This window comes from Cucurbita maxima, unplaced genomic scaffold (assembly GCF_002738345.1).
Source record: "Cucurbita maxima cultivar Rimu unplaced genomic scaffold, Cmax_1.0 Cma_Scf00015, whole genome shotgun sequence".
Lineage (NCBI taxonomy): Eukaryota > Viridiplantae > Streptophyta > Magnoliopsida > Cucurbitales > Cucurbitaceae > Cucurbita > Cucurbita maxima.
The window spans coordinates 2,766,478-2,790,141 of NW_019272031.1; the positions used below are offsets into that span (position 1 = coordinate 2,766,478).

General features: G+C 39.0%; 3 protein-coding genes and 1 pseudogene across 4 annotated transcripts; 1 reads left to right on the forward strand and 3 right to left on the reverse strand.

Moving 5' to 3' along the window:
* Nucleotides 1–1,231: 1,231 nt before the first annotated feature.
* Nucleotides 1,232–8,848, reverse strand: LOC111490423 (CBL-interacting serine/threonine-protein kinase 20-like). Its single transcript, XM_023139033.1, has 3 exons — nucleotides 8,210–8,848; nucleotides 6,567–7,295; nucleotides 1,232–1,568 (listed from the first exon to the last, which is right to left on the reverse strand). Exons 1-3 carry the CDS (start codon nucleotides 8,766–8,768, stop codon nucleotides 1,462–1,464), a joined length of 1,395 nt encoding a protein of 464 aa, XP_022994801.1. The 5' UTR covers nucleotides 8,769–8,848; the 3' UTR covers nucleotides 1,232–1,461.
* Nucleotides 8,849–11,290: 2,442 nt separating this feature from the next.
* LOC111490018 lies at nucleotides 11,291–12,564 on the forward strand (annotated as a pseudogene).
* A 1,729-nt stretch (nucleotides 12,565–14,293) lies between these two features.
* On the reverse strand, nucleotides 14,294–19,060 carry LOC111490015 (protein MALE DISCOVERER 2). Of its 2 annotated transcripts, none has more exons than XM_023138441.1 (14): nucleotides 18,258–19,060; nucleotides 17,676–18,094; nucleotides 17,440–17,572; nucleotides 17,113–17,184; nucleotides 16,870–17,013; nucleotides 16,635–16,778; nucleotides 16,437–16,535; nucleotides 16,275–16,336; nucleotides 15,744–16,199; nucleotides 15,457–15,647; nucleotides 15,217–15,349; nucleotides 14,970–15,127; nucleotides 14,696–14,887; nucleotides 14,294–14,606 (listed from the first exon to the last, which is right to left on the reverse strand). In XM_023138441.1, exons 2-14 carry the CDS (start codon nucleotides 17,773–17,775, stop codon nucleotides 14,346–14,348), a joined length of 2,145 nt encoding a protein of 714 aa, XP_022994209.1. In that variant the 5' UTR covers nucleotides 17,776–18,094; nucleotides 18,258–19,060; the 3' UTR covers nucleotides 14,294–14,345. The 2 variants fall into 2 exon arrangements, with proteins under 2 accessions (XP_022994209.1, XP_022994210.1); XM_023138442.1 differs by having other exon boundaries at nucleotides 17,676–18,110.
* Nucleotides 18,350–23,199, reverse strand: LOC111490016. Its single transcript, XM_023138444.1, has 5 exons — nucleotides 21,483–23,199; nucleotides 20,490–21,404; nucleotides 20,305–20,400; nucleotides 20,129–20,205; nucleotides 18,350–19,572 (listed from the first exon to the last, which is right to left on the reverse strand). Exons 1-3 carry the CDS (start codon nucleotides 22,461–22,463, stop codon nucleotides 20,338–20,340), a joined length of 1,959 nt encoding a protein of 652 aa, XP_022994212.1. The 5' UTR covers nucleotides 22,464–23,199; the 3' UTR covers nucleotides 18,350–19,572; nucleotides 20,129–20,205; nucleotides 20,305–20,337.
* Between the last annotated feature and the right edge of the window lie 465 nt (nucleotides 23,200–23,664).

Sequence of the window (23,664 nt, forward strand, 5' to 3'; positions counted from 1 at the left end):
TAGCACTTAGCGTCTGTTTTTGCACATCGTCTAGTATCTGACTTTGATACCATTTGTAACAGACAAAACTCATCTCTAGTAGATATTGTCTTGTTTGGACTTTCCCACATTTGTACACCAAGTATGAAGTATAGAGATTTAAACCTCCGACCTCTAAGAGAGAAGTACATGTCAATTAACGTTGAGTCAGATGGACTCGATCAGAATATGATTTCATCCATAAGAGGCCAAACACAAACCGCTAAGTAGAATCTAATATGGAACAACTTCATTAGATGGGTCACATGGACAAAAACCACAACCAAAAAGTGTTTGGTTTTGGTGACCCACTCACTATGTCCTATGGATGTTGAAGTTGGCAAAACAACTTATTCCTCTAATCACACACTAAAAAACGCCTCATTTTCACCTACTCTCTTCCACTCACTATTTCCTTTGGAGACTTTTAAGGATTCTTCCTCTCGGTCTGTGTCTTATGTATCTCTCCGTGCATGATTTCAATAGACTCATCTCGTTTTCAACGATTTTAAAAATACTGTGTGGATTAATAAAAATTTGATTTGTTATTTGGGTGTAACGATCCATGTCCAAGATTCGAAATTTAGATTCGGCACATGATGACCTCAGCATTCCCCTATGACATGATCTGACTGACCTCAGCAAGGTTAGGCTTGCTTATGATAAGGCTAAAAGAAAAACTCGCAAATTTACCTCGAGTTCTTGGTCGATTCTTGGTGGAAATGAACGATCTGTCGCCCAATCTACTTTAGACACGTTCAATATTCACCTCTTGTGGATACCCACGATCGATTTCAACCACTCAACCCGAATTGATTGAATCCCCTTTTCTTTCTCCTATTCTTTTTCTTCTTTCTTCTCCGAACCCTAATTTCTCTATCTCTTTCCCATTTCTTTTCTTGCACATCTCGTCCAAGGAGAACCGTACCCCTGAAATTGGTAAGTGGGGCAAAATACTCGTCGACTTTGACCTGAATTTTTCAATTTTTAGATATTTTTAAATTTTGTTTTTCTTAGATCTTTCGAAGTACTCGAGCACTTTTCTCTTCTACATCTCTTCGAAATTCACACTTTAAACCTCTCGAATAAAAAAAACAAAATTGGGTACTTAAGAGTAACTCCATTAATGGCTCATAATTATTGTTAGATACATCATAATAACCCCCGACAAGCTTATCTCTTCCAACCTTAAACTTCGCTAAACCAACAAACATTGAATGATTAAGCATCTCAACAAACTTCATGTTCTTATTTTGATTCACATAAAACGAAACCAATAATGAGAATTGAATATCTTTTAGGCTGTAAACAAACACTCTAATTACAAACCAACTAAAAAGTAAATCACCTCCCCCTGTTTCACACATGGACACCATCAAAATCCCACGAACAAGAACAAGAACATGAACAAGACCGAACGACTTTACAATTTTTTTTTGTTCTTTATCTATTTTGGATTTGGAGCTGCGGCGGCGGCGGCGGCTGCTGCTGCTGATGCTGTTGTTGTTCGTTTCCTTCCCAAGCCCACACGATGTCCTTAAGGCAAGGCTGTTGAACACAACTCACTGTGGGAAACACTCGCTCTCTTTATTAAGACCAATCGAGAAGAGAATACAAGACACTCTGTAGAATACTTCTGCTTTTTATTGTTTTTAGATTTCTTGGATGAATAACCTAGGTAGGGTGGGGGTATTTATACTAAGAGTAAACAATCTATATTTAACCAATCTAAATCTAGACCTAACCGATTTGAATCTAGACCTAACAAATTGAATCTTTCTCCTAAAATATCTACATCTCTTTCTCCTAAAATCTCTACTAAAATAAATATACTGGGCTCGTACAATTAGGCTTGACTCTATTGGGCTAGTACAATTATTGGGCTTGACTCTATTGGGCTAGTGATGATATTTCAACACTCCCCCTCAGCACTAGTCCTCATTCGCTGCATCATGTTGAGCTGACAGCGAAAGCTCTCATGTTTGCTAGTATTCAACCCTTTTGTAAACAAGTCTGCCACTTGGTCATCTGTCTTGATCTGCTGCATCTCAATTTCTTCCTTTAGGACCTTCTCTCTAATGAAATGGTAGTGCACCTCCACATGCTTTGTTCTAGCATGAAACACTGGATTTTCTGCAAGGCGAATCGCAGATTGGTTGTCGCAAAGAAGTGATATTGGATAGTCAATTTTCTGGTGCAAATCTTCCATCAAGAGTTTTAGCCATGTACTTTCCTGGGCTGCTCCAGCCGCTGCTCTATACTCTGCTTCTGTAGTTGATAATGATACTGTTGGTTGTCTCTTGCTACACCAAGAAATTGTTCCCGAACCAAACTTGAACACATACCCAGTGGTTGACCTCCGAGTATCGTGGTCTCCTGCATAGTCAGCATCACAGTATCCAACTAGCTTGCAGTCTTTGCTTCTTTTGTACAAAAGACCATAGTCGATTGTACCTTTGATATATCTCAAGATCCGTCGAGCTGCATCCAGATGAGGCTTCTTTGGACTTTGCATGTATCGACTCATAACCCCAACTGCATACGAGATATCAGGTCGAGTTAAAGTTAGGTAGATAAGACTACCTACTAGTTGTCGGTACGTTGTTTCATCGTTCAACTCTTTGCCTTCATGTGCACAAATCTTGGCATTTATCTCCATCGGTGTTGAAACTTGCTTGCACTCTAACATGTTGAACTTCTGAAGCATGTCTCTGGTATACTTTTGTTGGCAGAGAAACAGTCCTTCATCTGTGCGATCAACTTCTAGGCCTAAGAAGTGTTTAAGCTCTCCTAGCTCTTTCATCTGAAAGCGTATTGATAAATTTTCTCTTGTTTGATAAATTTCTCTTTCATCGTCCCCGGTGATAATCAAATCGTCCACGTAGACCAACACAATTGTCAAATTTCCTTCTCTTTCTTTGATGAATAGGCTTGAGTCTGCATGCGCAACTGAATAACCACTTTGGGTAAGAAATTCAGCAATCTTACCATACCAAGCTCTCGGTGCTTGTTTCAGTCCATAAAGAGCTTTTCTAAGCTTGCATACATAATTAGGATTAGCTGCACTCTCAAATCCCTTTGGTTGGTTCATATAAATCTCCCTGTCTAGCTCTCCGTGCAAGAAGGCATTCTTCACATCCATTTGCCACAGTTTCCAATCTTTACTTGCTGCGAGTGCTAGCAGAACTCGTACGGTAGTAATCTTTGCCACTGGACTGAATGTTTCATCATAATCTAGTCCATATTGTTGAGAAAATCCTCGAGCCACGAGTCGAGCCTTGTATCTCTCGATTGATCCATCCGGTCGACGCTTTATTTTATAGACCCACTTGCAAGAGACGGGTTTGATATCTCCTAGTCTTGGCACTAGTTCCCAAGTTTGATTATGCTCCAAGGCTATAATTTCTTCCTCCATCGCTTTCTGCCAAACCGAGTTTTGTGATGCTTCTTCATATGTCTCTGGTTCGTAAACTCTATCTTCTACAATAGCTGCATTTGCATACTTAGGATTTGGCCTTCGGATTCTATTTGATCGCCTAAGTTGTTGATGTGTTGTTTCATTTTTATCAGATTCGCTTGATTGAGTCACCTCCTGCTTGTCAATATCAATGTCGCTTGGACTTTCAGATGCATCGAAATTTGATTGAATTTGTGTAGTTTGCTCCCCCAGCTTCTGTTGTAGAATTTCTTCAATGTTTGAATCTGATAAGACTTTCTTCTCCGAGGACCACCATGTAGATGCTTCATCAAAAACTACATCTCTTGATGTATAGTATTTTCCACTTGTTGGATCACAGCACCTCCATCCTTTTCTTTGATTGTCGTATCCAACAAATACACACTTGACTGCTTTCTTGTCAAACTTGCTACGTAGATGGTCAGGCACAAATACATAGCAAACACAGCCAAATACTCGGAAGTAACTAATTGTAGGTTTCATATCCCATAGTATCTCAAATGGTGAGACGAACCCTAGCTTTGGTTGAGGAAGCTTGTTGATCACATGGGCAGCAGTTCGCATAGCTTCAGCCCAAAATCTTCCTGGAACGTTCTTTGCGTGTAACATGCTTCGACAGGTTTCTGCAAGGTGTCGATTCTTTCTTTCTGCTACACCATTTTGTTGTGGCGTGTTGGCACATGTAAATTGACGTCGTATCCCACACTCGTGTAAATATTGATCGAACTCATCTGACGTGTATTCTCCGCCATTGTCTGAACGTAGACAACGAATCTTCGCTCCTACTTCTCCTTCGACCATCATCTTGAATTCTTGAAACTTTGAGAACGTGTCAGACTTTTCTTTCATAAAGAAAATCCACACATATCTTGAGTAGTCGTCAATAAATGTCACCATATACCGCATTCCGCTGATCGATGCTTGTTTGACTGGGCCGAACAAATCAGAGTGAACTAACTCTAATGGTTTCTTTGCTTTGAAACTTGACTCTTTGTATGGTAATTGATGAGCTTTACCATACTGACATCCAGCGCAGACAACGTCTGTTTTGACTTCCAGTTGTGGTAGACCTTTGAGCATAGATTTCTCCATAATCAGCTTCAACTTATGGTAGCTAATATGTCCCAATCTTGCATGCCATAGATCTGTCGTCTCATTCTTTCGGGTCTTGTCAACATAGGCAGACTCTGCAGATAGAACGTAGACAGACTCCACTCTTCGTCCTTCTATCGTCGGCTTTCCTATTATCTTAACATCTTGATAAACTTTTACATCTTCTGGCCCAAACAAGACATAGCTTCCTGATGTTGTTAGTTGTGACACTGACAACAAGTTCTTCTTTATACCCGGTACATGATAAACATTATGTAGCGACACTGTATCAGACTTATTGCCAGGCATGATTGTCGTATTGCCGATTTGAGCAATTGATAACTGTGTGTTATTTGCTGTACGTACCATACGACTTCCTTTGTACTCTTTCTTGTCTTGCAATTTTCTCTGATCGCCAGTCATGTGATTTGAACATCCTGAATCAACGATCCAGTCATTCTCATAGTTGATATGGTCTTCCATTGTCGCCATGAGTGCTAGCTCGTCTTCTTCTATGGGACATAGTACCTCTGCATCCCATTCATCTTCTATCTTCTTTTTGGATATTGCCACATTGTTTTCAATGGTCTTTTTCCTGGACCAACAATCTCTAGACATATGGCCCTTTTTCCCGCAGTTATAGCAAATACCACCAAATCTCGTTCTTTGAAAACTCTTGTTGTCGTTCTTCTGAGCTCTCTCAGGTTGTGCAATCCCTTGGTGGCTTCTTCTTTTGTCACCATTGTATCCACGTCTGGTAGACGGCCTATTATTGCTCTGACTTTCACTCGTGTAGAGTGCTTCTTCACCCTTCAACGTGAAGCCTCCCATTTGTTTAGCCATGGCTTCTTGGCTGGCTAACAAATTTTCGAACTCTACCAGTGATGGTTGAGTGGGCCATCCTTGTACAGCAGCAATGAAGCTTCGATATTCTGGTCGCAATCCGTGGATTATAATCCTCTTCATTCGAGATTCTACAATGGCGGACTTTGGGTCTAGTTCAGTAATCTCCCGACAGATCGATTTGACCTTGTGGAAGTACTGAGCAATCGTCATATCACGTTGTGAAATTGACAACAACTCATTCTCCAGAAGTTGTAGTCTCGTATCATTCTTCTTTGAGAACAACATCACGAATGTGTCCCATGCTTCTTTCGGTGTCTTGTCATCCCAAATATGTTCTAACATCTCTTCTCCGATGGTGGTCTTCAAGGCAAACATTGCTTTGCCTGCTTTGATTCTCCATTTGCGCAAGGCGTCGTTAGAATCCTCCTCTGGCGGCGTAGTTTCACACCCGCCAACGATCTCCCAAAGATCCTGTCCTTGTAAATAGGACATCATGCATGTTGCCCACGTGTTGTAGTTGTTGTTGTTGAGTTTCTTAATTCCTCCAACGATTTGGAAATCACTCATCGTGTTGGCCATACCTCAGTAATACCAAACAAGTTCTTTTGACACAAGACTTGCAGAGTCACAGACTTCTCACGACACAAAAGAAACTCACTCACCACTAATCTCAAGAAATCGTTTCTGATGTGGAAGATCAGGCAGAGCTGCAACCACAGAGCATACTAAGGATTCCAAGAGATCAGATAACCTACACTAACCTCGCTCTGATACCAAATGTTGAACACAACTCACTGTGGGAAACACTCGCTCTCTTTATTAAGACCAATCGAGAAGAGAATACAAGACACTCTGTAGAATACTTCTGCTTTTTATTGTTTTTAGATTTCTTGGATGAATAACCTAGGTAGGGTGGGGGTATTTATACTAAGAGTAAACAATCTATATTTAACCAATCTAAATCTAGACCTAACCGATTTGAATCTAGACCTAACAAATTGAATCTTTCTCCTAAAATATCTACATCTCTTTCTCCTAAAATCTCTACTAAAATAAATATACTGGGCTCGTACAATTAGGCTTGACTCTATTGGGCTAGTACAATTATTGGGCTTGACTCTATTGGGCTAGTGATGATATTTCAACAAAGGCTTCATGTCTTTGTTGTAAAATTGCTTGTATTCCAAGGTATCTCCTGCAGTTTTCTTCACCTCCACCACAAAAAAAGAAGGTGTCACTTCAAATATCTCAGCATCTATACCCAACTGCCCTTTTCTTCCTTGTTTACTTCCCTGGAGTTTCACCATCCCATCTTTCTTCATCACTTTGAACCTCTCCATCTCTGCTATCTCTTCAAACTTCGACACGATTGTCGAAGCTGGTTTCGTCGTCGTGAACCGTGTCGGTGGCCTCTCATTCATATCATTCTCAAACAGACCTGACAGATCAAAACCTTGTGAGAGGGATATGATATCAAATGCATTGAAGGAATTAGTTCTTGTTGGTGGCCTTCCACTCTCAATGCTGCTGTTACTAACAGAGCTTCCCTCGTCTAAAGCGACCTCGACATCGCTTATAGACGAGATGTCGCCTTTGATTTGAAGGGGTTTTGGAGTTGCTACATTTGCCTTGAAACCCTTTTTGAACCAGGAATTTTCCATGAGTGTGGCCATGTTTATTCTTGTGAAAGGACATGGATTGAGGATTCTTGAGAGGAGCTTGCGAGCTTCTGGGGGAAACCATTGAGGGCATTTGAATTCTCCTCTGGTGATTTTTTTGTACATTTCCATTAGATTTTGTTCGTTGAAAGGGAGATAACCAGCTAGAAGAACAAACAGGACAACCCCAGATGACCAAATGTCAGCTTTAGCTCCATCATAACCTTTTTAAGATTAACCAGAAAAACATAAACTTGTCAATGAAAGTCATCAAAAAAATAAACAATCTTAATGAAAATCAAACATACCAAACGGATCATCGATTAGGGAGGAAAATGAAACACGGGAAAAACTTCTCTCTAGCAGATGCGTTTTAAAAACTTTGAGGGAAAACCCGAAAAGAAAAGCAGAAAGAGGACAAAATTTGCCAGCAGTGGGCTTGAACTGTTACAGTTGATATCAGAGCCTTACACCGGACGATGTGCCAGCGAGGAGACTGAGCCTCAGAAGGGGTGGACATGAGGTGATGTGCCAGCAAAGACGCTGGACTCAAAGGGGTAGATTTGGTGGGGTCCCACATCAATTGGAGAAGGGAACAAGTGCCAACGAGGACGTTGGCCCTGAAGGGGGTGGACTGTGAGATCCCACATCAGTTGAGGAAGAGAACGAAACACCATTTATAAGGGAGGGGAAAACCTATCCCTAGTAGAGGAGAAACTCGAAAGAGAAAAACTAGAGAAGACAATATCTGTTAGTAGTGGGTTTGGACTCTTACAGTGGATATCAGAGCCAAACACTGAACGATGTGCCAACGAGGAAGCTGAACCCCAAAAGGGGTGGACATGGGCGATGTGCTAGCAACAATGCTAGCTCCAAAGAGAGATGAATTGGTTGGAGTCCCACATCGATTGGAGAAGAGAACGAGTGCCAACGAAGAAGCTAGCCCTAAGAGGGTGGATTGTAAGATCCCACACCGATTGGGAGGAGAACGAAACACCCTCTATAAAGGAGGAAAAACCTCTCCCTAGCATACACGTTTTAAAAACCTTGAGTGGAAACTTGAAAGGAAAAACCAAGATTTGCTAGCGGTGAACTTGAACCGTTACGGATTTAGATGAAATCAAAGCAAAAGACAAACCTTTTTTGTTGATGACTTCAGGGGCGACATAAGCAGGGGTACCACAAGTGGTATGAAGGAGCCCATCTTGGCGTCTAGACTCAGCCAAAGCACTCAACCCAAAATCCGAAATCTTAAGATTCCCAAACTCATCAAGAAGGAGATTCTCAGGCTTGATATCTCTATGATACACACCACGGCTATGACAATAATCAACAGCACCAATGAGCTGCTGAAAGTACTTACGAGCAGCATCTTCCTTGAGCTTCCCTCGAGCCACTTTGTTAAAAAGCTCCCCACCTTTGACAAACTCCATGGCAAAATAGATCTTGGTCTTGCTAGCCATCACCTCATAGAGCTTCACCACATTAGGATGGCGGACAAGGCGCATCACAGAGATTTCCCTCTTGATTTGATCGATCAACCCAACACGCAGCACTTTCTCTTTATCAATAATCTTAATCGCCACGCTCTGGCCTGACTTGAGATTACGAGCATGGTAGACTTTGGCGAAAGTTCCCTGTCCAAGAAGCCTCCCAAGCTCATATCTTTGCATTAAAATGGTACCCTTTTTCTCCATTTTCAAGGAGAAGAAGAGGAACACGAAAAAAAAAAACAAAACAAAAAACAGGGGAAAACAGGGGAAAAACAGAGATACAGAAAGAGGAAAGAAGAACAGAGTTAAATAAGGAGAGAGGGAAAAGGGAAGAGGTTTAGAAGAAGAATTTGGTAAGAGCCAGGGAGAAATTTAGATGTTTTTGTGGCTGAGAATTGGAAGGGGTAACAGAAATACCAGAAGGGTGACCCAATAAAATTCAGCCTAGGCAAGTGGGATTCAATATCAATATCGATATCGATATTGATATCGATTTCAAATTGGTTGAACTGATGGGTATCAAATCTAATCCATTTGAGTGTCAAGAAAAGTAGTGAAAAAGGGTTTGGGGGCCAAATTGGAGAGTGAAATGGTGACAAGTGGCTAAGTGAGGTTTGTAAATGGATCTATTTTGAGCCACAAATCAAGTGGTTGTAAGAGATTTTATAAGTTGGGTATCATAGAACCATCCAAAACCATCCATTATGTTTGTCAATGTATCTATAAGATTCTCAATTTTTATATCAATTTCTTGGCTCTATTATTATCACAAAACTAGGTTCATGATTATGAGACTAACATGCAACGTAATTATTCTATGATTCGATTATAATTAAAGTATCGTGGAGAAAATAGTACTTTCATTAAGATTTTCGGTGAGATTCCATATTGGTTGGAGAGATAACGAAACATCTTATTGGCAAAAGTGTTTTAAAAACTTTAAAATCCAAAAGGGAAATACTAGAGAGGACAATATAGTGGGTTTGAGTTGTTATAAATTGTATAAAACCCGAAAGAGAAATCCTAAAGACGACAATATCTGCTAATGGTGGGTTTGAGTTGTTATAAATGGTATCAAAACCAAACACCAGACAGTGTGCCAGCGAGAAAATTGAGTTCTAAAGGGGGTGGATACCGAGTGATGTGCCAGCAAAGACGTTGGGCCCTGAAGGGGTGAATTGTCAGATCTCACATCGATTGGATAGGGGAACGAGTATCAACGAAGACACTGAACCTCGAAGGTAAGAGTGTGGAAACATCTCCCTAACATACATGTTTTTAAAATCTTGAGAAGAAGCTCGAAAGGGAAAATCCAAAGAAGATACACTGTCGACCAATAGTTTAAATGCTCGAGTTCTCATACTCATTTATTTTAAAATGTATTGATATATACTTTTAATATCTGTTGTATTACTTATTTTAAAAAAAATATATGCATACACTTATTAATTTACGTATTTTAAATAAATATTTAATATAAATTCAATGTATTTGAATCTGATTCAAATTTCAAGTATGATATATTGTTTTTTTAATATTTAATATTCATAATTTAAGAATATTTATGGATTAATTAGGTTTTCTTAGATTTTTTTTAATAAAATATAAGGTTAATAATTAAAACATTTATTTATTTATTTTACAGTTGAATTTTAATATATATTTTTAAAAAGTATAAAATTTTATTTTTAATCATGAAATTAAATAAAATTATAATGCATATTTATATAAAATTGTATCATTATTAAAAAAAATTATTAACAAATTTAAGTTATTTTAATAATTTATAAACTAATTCAGTCCATATCATTTTTATTTATTTGAATAGAACTGATGCTTATTCCTCAGATACCATTCTTCTCCGGGAAAAGAAGTTCACAACCCGTAGGCCTTCTACCTCCATGCGGCATTGCTCTGTCAGGCTTTCACCTATTACAGAAAATTCCCCACTGTTGCTTCCCGTAGGAGTTTGGATTGTGTCTCAGTGCTAGTGTGGCTAATCATCTTCTTGGACCAGCTACTAATCATCGCCTTGGTAAGTTTATTGCTTCACCAACTAGCTAATCAGACGCAAGCCCCTTCTCGAGCGGATTTCCCCTTTTGCTCCTCAACGTACGGGGACATGATAATTCAAACTATTTTATTATTGGATCCAAATCATTTTTTTTTAAGGTATGAAATTATTTAATTTAAAGATAAATTAAAATTAATAGGAAAGGAAAAGAAACAAAAATCAGGTGGCGTGAACGTGGGGGTGGGTAATTGATTGGACAAGAAATAAAAAAATCCATAAATTAATTTTAGATTATTAGTATTTAAAAAATTTAAGGTATTATTGAAACAGGATATTTTCAATAATTTAGTCTATTTTTTTTAATTTTTTCAAATATTATTTTAAATTTAAGAGATAAATTTTAATTCAACCTATAAAAATAAATAATCAAATGTTTTACACATTAACATTATATTTTTAATTAAAATTAAAATTATAAATTAATGATATGTATCTAAACCAACCAATTCAATGATATCTTGAGCTTATTGTTTAAAAAAATAAAAAATAAAATCATTTAGATCCGATCTAAAATATGAGATCTCATATTGATTCAAGAGGAGAATCAAATATTCTAACCTGTAAATCTCTCCATAATAAACGTGTTTTAAAATCATGAAATCCAAACAAATCAAATAAAGCATACATATCAGACATGTTTTAAAACTGCAAGCGTAATAAGATCCTATCCAATCCGATCTAATTCAAAACCGGAAGAAGGCAGCGGGCAGCGGGCAGCGGGCAGATTCCTCGTCAACTTGGCCGTCAAATTACAAAAAAAAAATAAATAATGGTTTTTGAAGCAGAAACCCTGTAGGTTTTCACCGCCTTCTATATTGGTCCAAATCCCAAATACCCAAGAACAGAGCTTTTTAATTCCTGGGTTCGAACCTATAAATTTGCATACCCCATGGAATTAAAAAAAGAAATACCCAGCGACACCCCCCATGGACGACGGCGAAGCCCTGGAAGCCACGCACCAGCACCGCTCCCGCTGCCTGCTTCCAAGAATGGATGCAACTCCAGCGCCAAGACCTAACCCTCCTCCTCGAATCCCTTCACAACACCCACAACGACGACCAATCCAGAACCCTCATCCGCAATTGCCTCGCGCACTTCGAGGATTACATAACCAATCGCAGGCGCCTCGCGGAGGAGGACGCCTTGCCATTCTTCGCACCCATATGGTGCACCTCGTTAGAGAATTCCTTGCTCTGGATTGCAGGGTGTCGGCCATCGATTTTCATTCATACGGTTGTTGTATGCGTTAAGTGGGTGTGAAGTGGACGCGCGGTTGGGCGAGTGGTTGGAAGGGATTAGAGGGGAGATGGGAATCATCATCTCCATGTGGGGAATTTGTCGGCGAGTCAGATGGTGCGTGTGAGTGGGCTGTGCATATGAGGACGGTGCGAGCAGAGGAGAGGCAGGGGAGGGAGATAGCGTGCTGTCAGGAGGAGCCGGCGGATGAGCCGATTGCGGTGATTGTGAATGAGATGGAGGGGTGGAGGGGGAGGTGAGTGAGACGGCGGAGAGGGAGATGAGGAGGATGATGGAGAAGGCGGATGAGTCGAGGTTGAAGACGATTAAGAAGGAGGTTATGGAGATTTTGGAGCCGGTTCAGGCGGTGGAGTTTTTGGTGGCGAGTAAGAAGCTTCATCTCTCGTTGCATCAATGGGGGAAACGCCGAGATGAGAGGCATGGGAGAAGATGTTGACTTTAATTTAGATAGATTTTGGTGTTTCTTTTGATTTGTTCTTACTTTTGTTGTTGTTGTGGGAAGAACTTGTTTGGTTGTGTTGTTCGTAAACGGTGGGTTCTTGCATATGGGCTTCTCGATTTGCCACGACTTGTTTTTAAACTCTTTCGATCCGGGTGAGATTTGGGGTCGAAGAATGCACACACATATGTAAAATGGAACTTAAAATCGTATTTTGACTTTGGACCATACTTTCGATTTTGATTGAGTCAATCCTCTAATGGTTGGCTCGTGTTGGCTCCATCTAGCTAGTGAGGCTCTCTTCTACTCTATATTTTAACTCAACTAACTTATTTATTTCAGTTGGACTTTTGGATGCTTCCTTACTATTTTTGACTCTTCTAAGACCGTTTTGGGAGAGTTTAAGGTGAGTATGGCTATTGTTTAGCCAATTTAAATTATTTTGAGCCGTGTTTGGATTAGTTTATGCAATTTGAGGGGCTAATTTTTGTAATAGTATTGTAAACTATGATGTTCACTCAGTAGGTGAAATTGAAATTTAATGAGAAGAATCAAGCTAGCACTAAGATTCGCTAAAGGCTTTGACTAAGGTCAATTGTGCAAGTGGTTCTAGTGTTGGACGCCTATAAGCTTGGTTAGATGACTTATATGTTCTATGAATGACATGTGTTTCTTTGACCCAAAAGTTAAGTTTCTTTGCGATTCTATTTAGTTTAGATGACAGAATCATTCAAGCTTGACATGATTAATCTTGGTTGTGAAGTGATTCGAATCTCAAACCAGTGTTCTTGCCTTGAGATAAGTAATCGGAATCTTATTTCCCGGCTTCTTAAAGTTAAATGGACATCTCTATAGGTAACCTTAAAATTGTGATGGTTGCCCTCCTTGCCCTTATTATTTCAACCATAACAATACTGTTCAGACTTTTCAAAAGCGTTTCAAAACTACCTTAAAAGTACATATAAATTACAATGTTGAAAGAAAATAATGATGTAGCAAATCATAGTTCTTCGTACTTAACCTAGACCAACTTTTTCATCACTATCACGTGCTTGAGGTCACCAACATCTCAATCTTTCATCCAACGCATTTCTATTCCCCGGGTACGTTCTAAACTTTTTCGAAAGAAATATTTTTGAAACAAATGGAGCAAAGTAGACAAGGATACATATGATTGACTGTTCAGTGTGTAATGTAAGCAGAGAGTTCAGGAGAAAGCACTGCCAAAAGAAGTAATGCACATAACTTGAAAAAGGGTTGGAACGAGCTAAAGAAGTTGATACAATACAAGGACGAGGACAAAGGACAAAGGACAAAGGACAAAGGACAAAGGACAAAGGACAAAAGACAAAGACAAGGACAAGGGTGTAGCAGCAAAATTTGGGGGGTTGTCTAATAAATCTAAGTAAAAGGGGGGGAGTTTTTGACAAATTTATGTATTATTTCACTCCATTTGAGATGTATTTTTGTGTATTAGAATGTTACATCCCAAAGTTTGATAAAATAAAGATTACAGTAACAAAGAAAAGGAAAAGAAAAGGCATCCCCCACTTCACAAACTCCAAATCCACACCCTTACTGATATATCAGCATAAGCTATATAAGATATTGTGGGAAAAGAATTTGAATCAAATGAATAGTGAGGGGCTTTGCTTACATCAAAACAAGAAAGGGGTTGGGGTTCCATGTGTTGATGAGGCTGAGAGACCAAAGCAAATGAACAGCACAGGGGAGAGCAGGAGGAGGATCCAGAGTTTGAAACAGGCTATCCTTTGTATTTAGATATTAACACACACACAAAAAAAAAAAAAAAAAAAAAAAAAAAAAAAAAAAAAAAAAAAAAAAAAAAAAAAAAAAAAAAAAAAAAAAAAAAAAAAAAAAAGAAAAGAAAAAAAAGAACATACTATACTTGCAACAATGGAGACAGAAGGAGACACGCCACTGCTGTTCTTCTTCTTCTTCTTCTTCTTTGTTTTCTTCTTCGTCGTCGTCGTCGTTGTCGTCGTCTTCTTCAAGTAGCCTCCACTGATAAGATCTCCAGTTCAGCCCACCAGAGGGGAGAAAGCCTTGGAACGGATTGGTCCGGTGACAATCCTATCACTTCTCGTAGTTTGGCAGCGATGTCTTTCATTGTTGGTCTCATCCTTGGATCTGATTTGATGCAATCTTGTATCACCTCACAGATCACGTCCAGCTCGTTGTTTTTGAACGATTTCAGACTTTGATCAATCATGTAGCTAATACTCCTCTTGTCATTTAGAAACTCTGAAGCCTGCAATGTTTATAAACAGATAAGAGTTGAATAGGAGTTGTTGTTGTTGTTTCAGTTTCTTGAGCGTTTGGAGTATATCCTGAACCTACCCAGTTCACAAGGGGCCCTTGTTCCTCTGTGTATGGCAGCTTTCCTGAGATGATTTCAAGCAACAATACTCCGAAACTGTACACGTTTGACTCTGGATCCGCGAGGGGCGGTAACTCAGAATGCTCGTTATCGTGGTCGCCTGTGTTGTTATATTTTGATACCCCATTTGATAAGAAAATGATCTCTGCAATCTGCAAGATTATGGGAGCTCAGACGATATGAACGACGGTTTCGAATTATGATCAAATCAGGCAAATGGGAGTTTATATGTACCTTGGCAGCATAATCATCAGTTAAATAAATAGCTGTTGATGTGAGATTTGTATGTGCCACTGGGGGATTTAGATCATGATGCATATACTGAAGGCAATATGCTGTTCCCATAATTATCCTCATCCTTGAAGCCCAGTCAAGATGTTCAACTTCTTTAACTGATCAACAAAAGAGTTACATTTATGTTAGCATTATAAAGTAGGGCCTCAAATACTGAAACGACTTGCATTCCATAGTCGTTCTCTACCGTGCAGGTGCTCGAAAAGAGTTCCGTTTGGAGCGTACTCGAACACCATCATCCTAGTAAATGGTTCTTCCTCCTCACAGTAGCCAAGAAGATTAACAAAATTCTTGTGGTTGATCCGTGACAACGTATCAATCTGCACCCAAAGAGAATTGGAGGAATAAGAAGGTTTTAATGGTCAAGTCGAATCTTCGAGTTCCATCGAGGGAGAGGGTGAAGGGAAAAGAAAACGTAAACGAAAACCTTTTTCCGATAGGTTTGCTCTGAACTCTTTGACCAATCCTTAGAGGAAGTCACTGAGACTGATGCAACAGCAATTTCTACTCCACTTGATAGTGTTCCTTTGTAGATAGTGCTACAATCAAAAGTGTCAATAATGTTGCTGAAATCCTCACAGGCTACTTCCAATTCTGGTCGATTCAATTTCGGTGCACCTAGTAAGAAAAACGAACACAATTCAGTCCCCTCGGCACGAAAAGTAAACCAACTACGCGTAGTTATAGCTTTCTGGCACTCATGAATCAAAATACCTGTTATGAATGCTTTCTGCAACTGCCCACTCAATCCAGTCTTCCAAGGACCAATAGTCGTGACGCCTCGGCTTCGGCACATGCAGAAGATTATGGTAGCCAAAATAAGTGATAAAGATACACCTCCAATTATGATTGCATACTTCCAGAAATGTCCAGAAGGATTATCAATTCCATGAGTTGGCAGTGTATCCGAGGGTTGCGATGAGGTATTCTCTGGTAGAGGTTGGGAAAGAGGGGCTGGTTCGGGCGGAGGAGGTTCCTTTTTAGGTTTATTTGGTACAGCAGGGAAAGTACCACTACTTCTAGGAGTTGTAACAGTATAGACCGAGTCCGAAGAGGGCAATACAATAGTAGAAGGAACAGCTGCAAGGTTGGTTGATTCATCGAGAAGCTTACGCCGATGAGTGTTGACAAGATTCTGTACAGTGTCATCCACATCTTGTGGAACAGAACCTGCTTAAATTCATATCTTATAAGTAATCATTCCCCATTTTCAAGAATGGAAGATTTCAAAAGTTCTGAACTCACTAGGGAGATTATCATCGTTATTTTCCTTAAGGTCAGACTGAGAGTCCTTCTCAAGCTTGAGTCTTGAAAGAGAAACAAACAATTTCAACAATCAAACAAGAAACGTTTCTGCTATAAGAATGCAAGGACGGGTTAAAAGATGAATCGTGTTCTATTACGTACAGTGAGTTTGGCATGGTGCTGAGGTATCGAACGTATGCGTTATCTTCACTTGCAGATGTATCTAAACTTTTCATATAGATGGGATTTCTCTGCCAGATGCTACCCCATTAAAGGAGCAGATAAAATGTTAACACGTCGAAGACTTTCGATGAACGTTCGACAAGTATAAGAAAAAGTCATTTGAATGAGAGTTCATACCAGTGCCCATGCTTTCTATTTACACTGCCACCTTCAACATCCCATAAAAATACAAGGTTATCATCGAACTGTAATTCGTAGAGAGAGCTGAGATTCTGAAGCTCTGATGGGACACTGCCTTCAAATTCATTGTCACAAAGGAACCTGAGATTATGAACAGAGAACAAAATCAGTCCGTGATGCGGAGTTTGGGCAAACTCTCGATATAAAAAACTGTGTTGACGTTAAAACTTACAAGTATTTTAGATTGGAGATCCTGCTTATTTCTGCAGGAATTGTTCCACTAAAGTTATTTTCCCTCAAATCCAACAACTCCAAATGTGTTAGTCCTTCGATTTCACGAGGAATGGTGCCATAGAAACCATTCTTATAGAGAATACTGTCAATGCATAAAGACGTAGAAAAACCAAAAGAGTTTTAAGTTAATAGGCCAAGTTCTTTAAAAGAATCACTTAATGATAGTAACACAAAAGCTTACAGTGATCGTAAATGAATAAGTCTCCCGAGTTCTGGGGTCAGAGTCCCTTTTAACATAAGGCCACTCAGATTCCTACGAGATGTCGAGATGAAACGTCAAAATTTCACTATCACATGGAACAAACAAAAGACATAATCTATCTAACCACAACATAGCATTATCGCCAACCTAAACAAAGATTTGAATCCGCCCACCCATAGTTATCGAGCTCAAAACAAAACAAAACGAAACACAATACTATTGAAACTCAGCACCATGAATCATCCATGGGTTTATTTTAAAGAGCTACATCAAGTATAACAAGGTTGTTGAAAATGGAGAGCATACAGGGTGTGGACTTCACCACCAACGCAATGAATACGAGACCATCTGCAAGGATCATTCTCATTTGGATTCCAATCATCCAAAGCATCATGAGGATCATAAGTTACTTGAGACCGGAATGCCAACAACGCCAATCCTAAACTCGCCACAATGAAATCATCCACAAGGCATAGACATGAAATTAATCTCAATTTGTGGGGTGGGGAAAAACAAAGAAAAGGTACAAAAACAAGATTTACCTTCATCATTAAGTGAGAAACAAACTTCAATACCGAAAACAACAATCAAAGCTAAGAAAGTTGAGAACCGAAATGCTATCGGGATACATCCATCCCCCATCGCTTGGTGATCACAATGCAGCAGAGGCCAATAGCCGCAGAGCTATGCAACAGACTACACAAAATCGCCAGGGTTTTCTATACAAACGACCTCGTTGCAAACACTCGTAACCAGAAACGAATATCGATTGGAACTTCGTATGGAATTAGGCTAAGCTAAGAAAAAACCTATGTTACAAATGCATTTGAATTCAAAAGGGCTGCCAGGACCAGCAACCGTATAAGGATTCCTCATCTTTGATTCTTAAATCAGTTCCACAATCCCTTTTCCGGTAAGAAGTTCATTACCCAGCTCAGCAAGACTAAATCCACAGAAATCCCTGAATATAATCCAATCTAAGCTCAAGCGTCAGAGATTTCACAAAATAAGATCAACAGAACAATGGATCATACAAAAATTTCAGAATAAGGGAATACCCTCCTCATCAAGCAAGCAAAAAATATAAAATACAAAAGGAAGCGAATGAAAGAAAGAGTAAATACCTTGAAGAATGGGAAGAAAAAAAGGTGCAGAAGAATCTGTCCGTATGGGATGCTGATCGAGATGTAAATTCTTTTTTTTTGTTTTTTGTTTATTTGTATAAGGGTCGTCAAAGTGGGGGGGAAAATGTAAAATTAGAAGCCCACAAAGAGAATGTGGTATGAATCTCTGTAAGGAAGAAGAAACGTAGGTGGGTGGATCTATTAAGCTACAGAAAAAAACAAGGAATGTTGAGACGAAAGGCAGCAAAGAAAAAGAAAGAAGGAGATGGAATATAATGAAGAAAGGTTTATTTTTCTATTACTGCCCCTTCAGGATGATCTCAGAGCACTTTCTCTTCGACCATCTTCTGGGTCTCTACCAGGTCTCTGTTTCTGTTTCCGTCTCTCTGTTTTTCTGTCTCTCTGTTTTTCTGTCTTCTGTTTCTCTCTCCTTACCAGCTTCTTGTTTTCCCTTTCTCCTCCACCTTTCTCTCTCCAATCCCTTTGCACCAAGCCGGGATGGATTTTTTTTCGTAAAAAAAAATCATCAAAATTAGTGAATAATTATATATAATTAAGAGGGAGAATATTAATTTCTTTGGATGTGGCGTGGTTAAACCGTTGAGAGTTGAAAACACTATCCGTTTCTGTCATTCGGCGGCACAGAGACAGAGAGAGACAGAGAGAGAGAGAGTGGAAATCGATGATGAGTGGCTTAGAGGGTCCCCATTTCCGTCGTAAACGGACGCGCTTTCATCTTCATCTTCTTATTTTTAATTTAATTTGTTCCGTTGACCAAGCCTTCCTTTCTCTCTCCTTACTTTCTCTCTCCTTCCTGCCCTTCTTTTCGTGCCTGCCTCTCTCTCTCTCCCTCTCTCTCACCCAATCAATCTTCATTTCACAGCAAACTTACTATATTCCCTCGATAGATTATCTAGGACCTTCGTCCAACGACTGTGATTTTGCCACCTCTACATTCCCATTTTTCTGTTTGTTTTCTCAAGAAAAACCAAAACAGAGCAAACCCCATCTCCAAAAATTACACCTTTTCTCCCTTTTATCAAAGCTATAAATGAAGGGTTGAGAATCGTGTATTGGGTTTGTTTTTACTAGGACCCATCTTCCAGAACCGGGAAAAAATTACACCTTTTTCCCTTTATCAGAGCTGTAAAAACAGAGTGAGAATCGTGTCAAACGAAACTGTAATTCTAAAGCATATTTGAAAGTTGGATAGGCTGCCGGAAGGTTGTTATTCAAGAACATTAAGTCAAACTTTTGGCTCTAGTAATTCCGGGCTTGTTGTTTGTCCATATCAGGCTTACCAAAACCCAGAGCTTTGAAGATAAGAAAAAGACAGGTTATTGATGTCACAAATACAATCAAAGTCAGAAACTTGATGTAACGAAACTAAGTGCTCAATCAAGAAAAGAAAAAGAAAAAATAAACCCATTTGAATTCGTTTTCTTGATCCTGACTTTGAAGGTTACAGTGCAAGAAAAAAAGAAAAAAGAAAAGATATAGCATCCTGTTATGTCTCTATCCAAAATCTACACGTCTCTGTAGTTAAGAATTCATTATTGAGCTTTCAAACTCAACTTTTCTGAATACTTATATTTAAACCTTCCTATCATTTAAATAATCCTTGATTTTCTTGCTTGAATCATGGGTTGAAAAACTCAAGTTTTATATTGCTGGGTTCAAAGAAACGTAGGCATTGATGTTAAAAGGCATTACTTATGAAGGGTAGACGGCGATGACTGTTAAAAAGTGAATGAAAATGCTTGAGAGTGACAGAGAAAAAGAGGGCTCAAACAACAGTTTATGAAGAAACTTTCATTCTCAGAACTTTCTTAAAATATATAACTTTTACTTCAAATATACAGTGCAATTACCTCACATCTATGTTGATTCCTAGGCTGCTGTATACAGAATTCATTCTGTGAATATGAATGTTTCCTCCGCTATGCCCCTACATGTCTTCACATAAATATCAGAAGACATAAAAGGAAAAGGGAAGCTCAAATCGTCCTAACTTATTCAAAAAAAATTGAGGAAAGGAAGTACAAACCATGCTAATGTATGAACTTTTACACAAAACCAATCAATCAACCTGAGTGTTGAAATTCTCTGTTGTTGAGTGCTGAGAAACAGGAGGATTTAATTCCTGAAAAGACCGAAAAACAAAGAGGATTAGTCTCTTTCTCTGAAGCAAGGAAGTTTTTCCCATATATATTTGAAAGTTCATGACATTACCTCGGAGTACTGAACATGATCGTGATGCAAATTTGTAGATTTTACAATGGTTTCCCACTTGGTGCTGGCTGATGTCCTAGGACACTGCAGCTTGTGATACAACCTGTTTCCAAGATTTGATCCAGCAAGTAACTTTTTCGAGGAAACCGAAGGGAGTGTACACCAGAGCCAAGACTTGTAAGGCGACTTTGGTAGAGGTGGAGGTTGAGAAGATATCACAGAAGTTACTTCGACACTTGCCGGATCTTCTACTTTTACTAGCTGAAAATTGGACGTAGAGTATTCATCTTGATCAGCCGAGCCCACATTAGAGTAACCAGAAAGATCTTCTTTGTAAAGTCCATGTCCCATTTTGGAGTCATTATCAATGGCGTCTTTGTTTGTAGATTCTGCGGCTTCACGCTGCAGCTTCCCGTCTTCAATCAAAGTTAAGCACTTTACTTCTGGGAAAGAAGGTTCCACAGTGATAGTTTCTTCTGTCACTCTGGTCTCAATTGTTGTTTCATTGTTCCTACTAGCATGATCAACCATTTCATTGGCATCCAAAAGGCTTGAGTTCAATGGAGGAGTTAGTTCAACAACGCTTGCAGCATCTATGTAGAGTGTCTTCTCAATCAGGGCACTCGCCGTGTCAACTCCATGTTTAGTTGCTTGAATGGATTGTCTATCACGAAAGTTAGTATTACCTTTAAAGTTGGAGATAGTCTCAACGTCTTTAGGAGCTACAAACGACTGCTTTCTACTAGGAGACCATGATGCTTCATTCCGGAAGGGAGAAGCCGTCCTTGAATGCCTAAAGGGAGAAGACCTACCTCTCATTTGCAGGTCGGTGGAGGAAGGAAAATGTTTTGGTTCACCAATCCACTTATTTTTTACCTCCTGCAGCTTAGGTGATCCAGCAGCATCCCAAGCATGCTGTAAGATGTAAAATTTATCAGCAATTATACATGTATAGCAAGCAAATGGGAAGAACAAAATTAAATGAAGAGTAACCTTGTTGATCTTTTGGCTATGTGAATGATGCATTGTTCTGCTCGATTCCCTAACTTCATTAGTGATAGAAATGGGCGACTCCGTCCTGATTCTCATCCCAGGCACAGGACTAAGAAAGCCCAAAGCGTTTTTGAAGCATATATTGGGTATTAGACCACAACCTCTAGCTGATATATTACCTGGATTGTCATATTCATCATCCACAGAGTCACTTTCTCCATCTACTTCATGTACTTCATCTCTGCAATACCGAAGTAACAGGGCAGACTCGAGTTGTTTAAGTGGAGACATCCTCCTATTCTCAGACGGGATCGTCTTAACTTGCCTAGGTTGCTCAACTGCTATAGGTTGCTTCTTTAAGGAATACTTAGGAGGCTCCAAAACCATTGCCTTGGCAGCAGGTAAGAAGCGACTCATCATGAAATCTCGAGTTTGAGGATCTGTTCGGAAAGTTCGACCGTTGTATCCACTTAGACCACTTACACTACAGTTGTTAATAGAGAATGAACCAGTGAGGGACTTTGTCTCGCGTGCATCAGAGAGATCATCATCATCATTCTCAGATACCAAGCTCCTCGTCTCACTAGCTTTCGTCGACTCTAATCTAACAACAACGGCATTTGAAGAATTAGCTTCACACTCGTTTTGATAACAAGCTTCCATTTCCAAAGCCCTCCCAAAGGAAAGTCTAGGACTAGAACAAGTCCTCTCAGGAGGCAGCTGAGGCAGCTTCTCAGGTGAAGCTGAGCCACAACCATTCTTAGCTCTTCCTGGAATTTGCTCCCAATGGAAGGGAACTGCAACTGGTTCTGTTACTTCCTCTAAATTGAATGGCGGTCGAGAAACTCGAAAGCTACTCCGTCTACTAGGCTGGGAATCTTCAGGTTTCTTTTCATTCACTTCAACTAAAGAACTTGATGCCTTGGAAAATCGCCTCACAGACATGAGAGGTACATTAAAATTGAGTTTTCTTTCCTCCATTGCGTCCCCAACCAACAAGAACAATGGGAAGAAAATTTAACTATTGAAGTAAGGTTCACTAATACCGCAAATAAACCTAATCCGATAAACCCTTTTGCTAGTCTAGGATTGCAAGTCTTCAGCAGTGAAACACGACACAAATCAATGATCTAATATGAAAGAAAATTCATCCACAAACTTGAGAAAGAGGGTAATCCAGAAATTCTGATGAATCAAACATCCAAATCCCCAAAATTAACCGAACCCCAGATAAGAATGTGCAGTAACAACTCCTAAAAGTTAATCAAAATGCGAAAACAAACACAAAAGAGAAAATCAATAGAAGCGATTCACAGACCGCGTTAAAACCAAACGAAAACAAAGCAGAAGACAGAACAGCAGCACATTTTACAGAGAACCCAGCAAGAGAAAAAGGAAGAACAGTAGAAAGAGTTCATAAACGATGGCGTGTAGCAAGGGAAAATGAGTAATGGGAAAGTAAATGAAAAGGAAATCAGTGACTTATTGTGCGCCAAATTGAGCGTATCATCTTCATGTTGCTTTACGCCGATTGTGGCTTCAATTTGTCAGGCTCCCTCTGCTTTCAAAGCTCTTAGTGGGATCAGAAGAAGAAATACAGTTGAGGGTCTTCTAAAAAGTGGAGGCAAAGCGGGAGAGAGAAGAATTGATAGCGCACTTTGTTGGCTGCGCGCTCCACGTACCTTTGTACAATCACTCTCCCCTTGGTTTACAATTTTGAGCCGTTCGTATGATCATTTATTCATTCCAATACAAATACAGAATGAATAATTGAATTTACTTTCATTTAAAGCTTTAAGTTACCGTTAAAAAGCACCCCTCCACTACACACTCCTCTCAAAATAAATAAATAAATAAATAAATATTTAAAAAATAACTTTGATTTTTTTTTTTAATATTTAACGATATTTCTGTGTTAATTTTTTTAAAAAAAAAGTTTAAAATATCTTTTTTTTTTTTTTTACAGTTAATATTTTCATTCATATATTAATAAGATAAATAAAATTTTTTTACATTTTTCAAAAATTGAAGGGTATTATTTAAAATTTTGAAAGGTTAAAATACAAAAATTTAGAAATATTTTTATTAATTTAATATAGTTAATTAATTAATAATAAATTACACATGAATTAACTAATAATATTTCAAATATATTTAATTAATTGAGATGAGTTAAATGAAG

Coding starts and splice junctions, on each gene's coding strand:
- LOC111490423 (XM_023139033.1), bottom strand. CDS start 8,768: ATGGAGAAAAAGGGTACCATTTTAATGCAAAGATATGAGCTTGGGAGG. Junction 7,296..8,209: donor TGAAGTCATCAACAAAAAAG/GTTTGTCTTTTG, acceptor AATCTTAAAAAG/GTTATGATGGAGCTAAAGCT. Junction 1,569..6,566: donor ATTTTACAACAAAGACATGA/AGCCTTTGTTGA, acceptor GTTGTGTTCAAC/AGCCTTGCCTTAAGGACATC.
- LOC111490015 (XM_023138441.1), bottom strand. CDS start 17,775: ATGGGGGATGGATGTATCCCGATAGCATTTCGGTTCTCAACTTTCTTA. Junction 15,350..15,456: donor AGCAAACCTATCGGAAAAAG/GTTTTCGTTTAC, acceptor CTTTGGGTGCAG/ATTGATACGTTGTCACGGAT. Junction 15,128..15,216: donor TCTTTTCGAGCACCTGCACG/GTAGAGAACGAC, acceptor TTTGTTGATCAG/TTAAAGAAGTTGAACATCTT.
- LOC111490016 (XM_023138444.1), bottom strand. CDS start 22,463: ATGGAGGAAAGAAAACTCAATTTTAATGTACCTCTCATGTCTGTGAGG. Junction 21,405..21,482: donor ATAGCCAAAAGATCAACAAG/GTTACTCTTCAT, acceptor TACATCTTACAG/CATGCTTGGGATGCTGCTGG. Junction 20,401..20,489: donor ATCATGTTCAGTACTCCGAG/GTAATGTCATGA, acceptor CGGTCTTTTCAG/GAATTAAATCCTCCTGTTTC.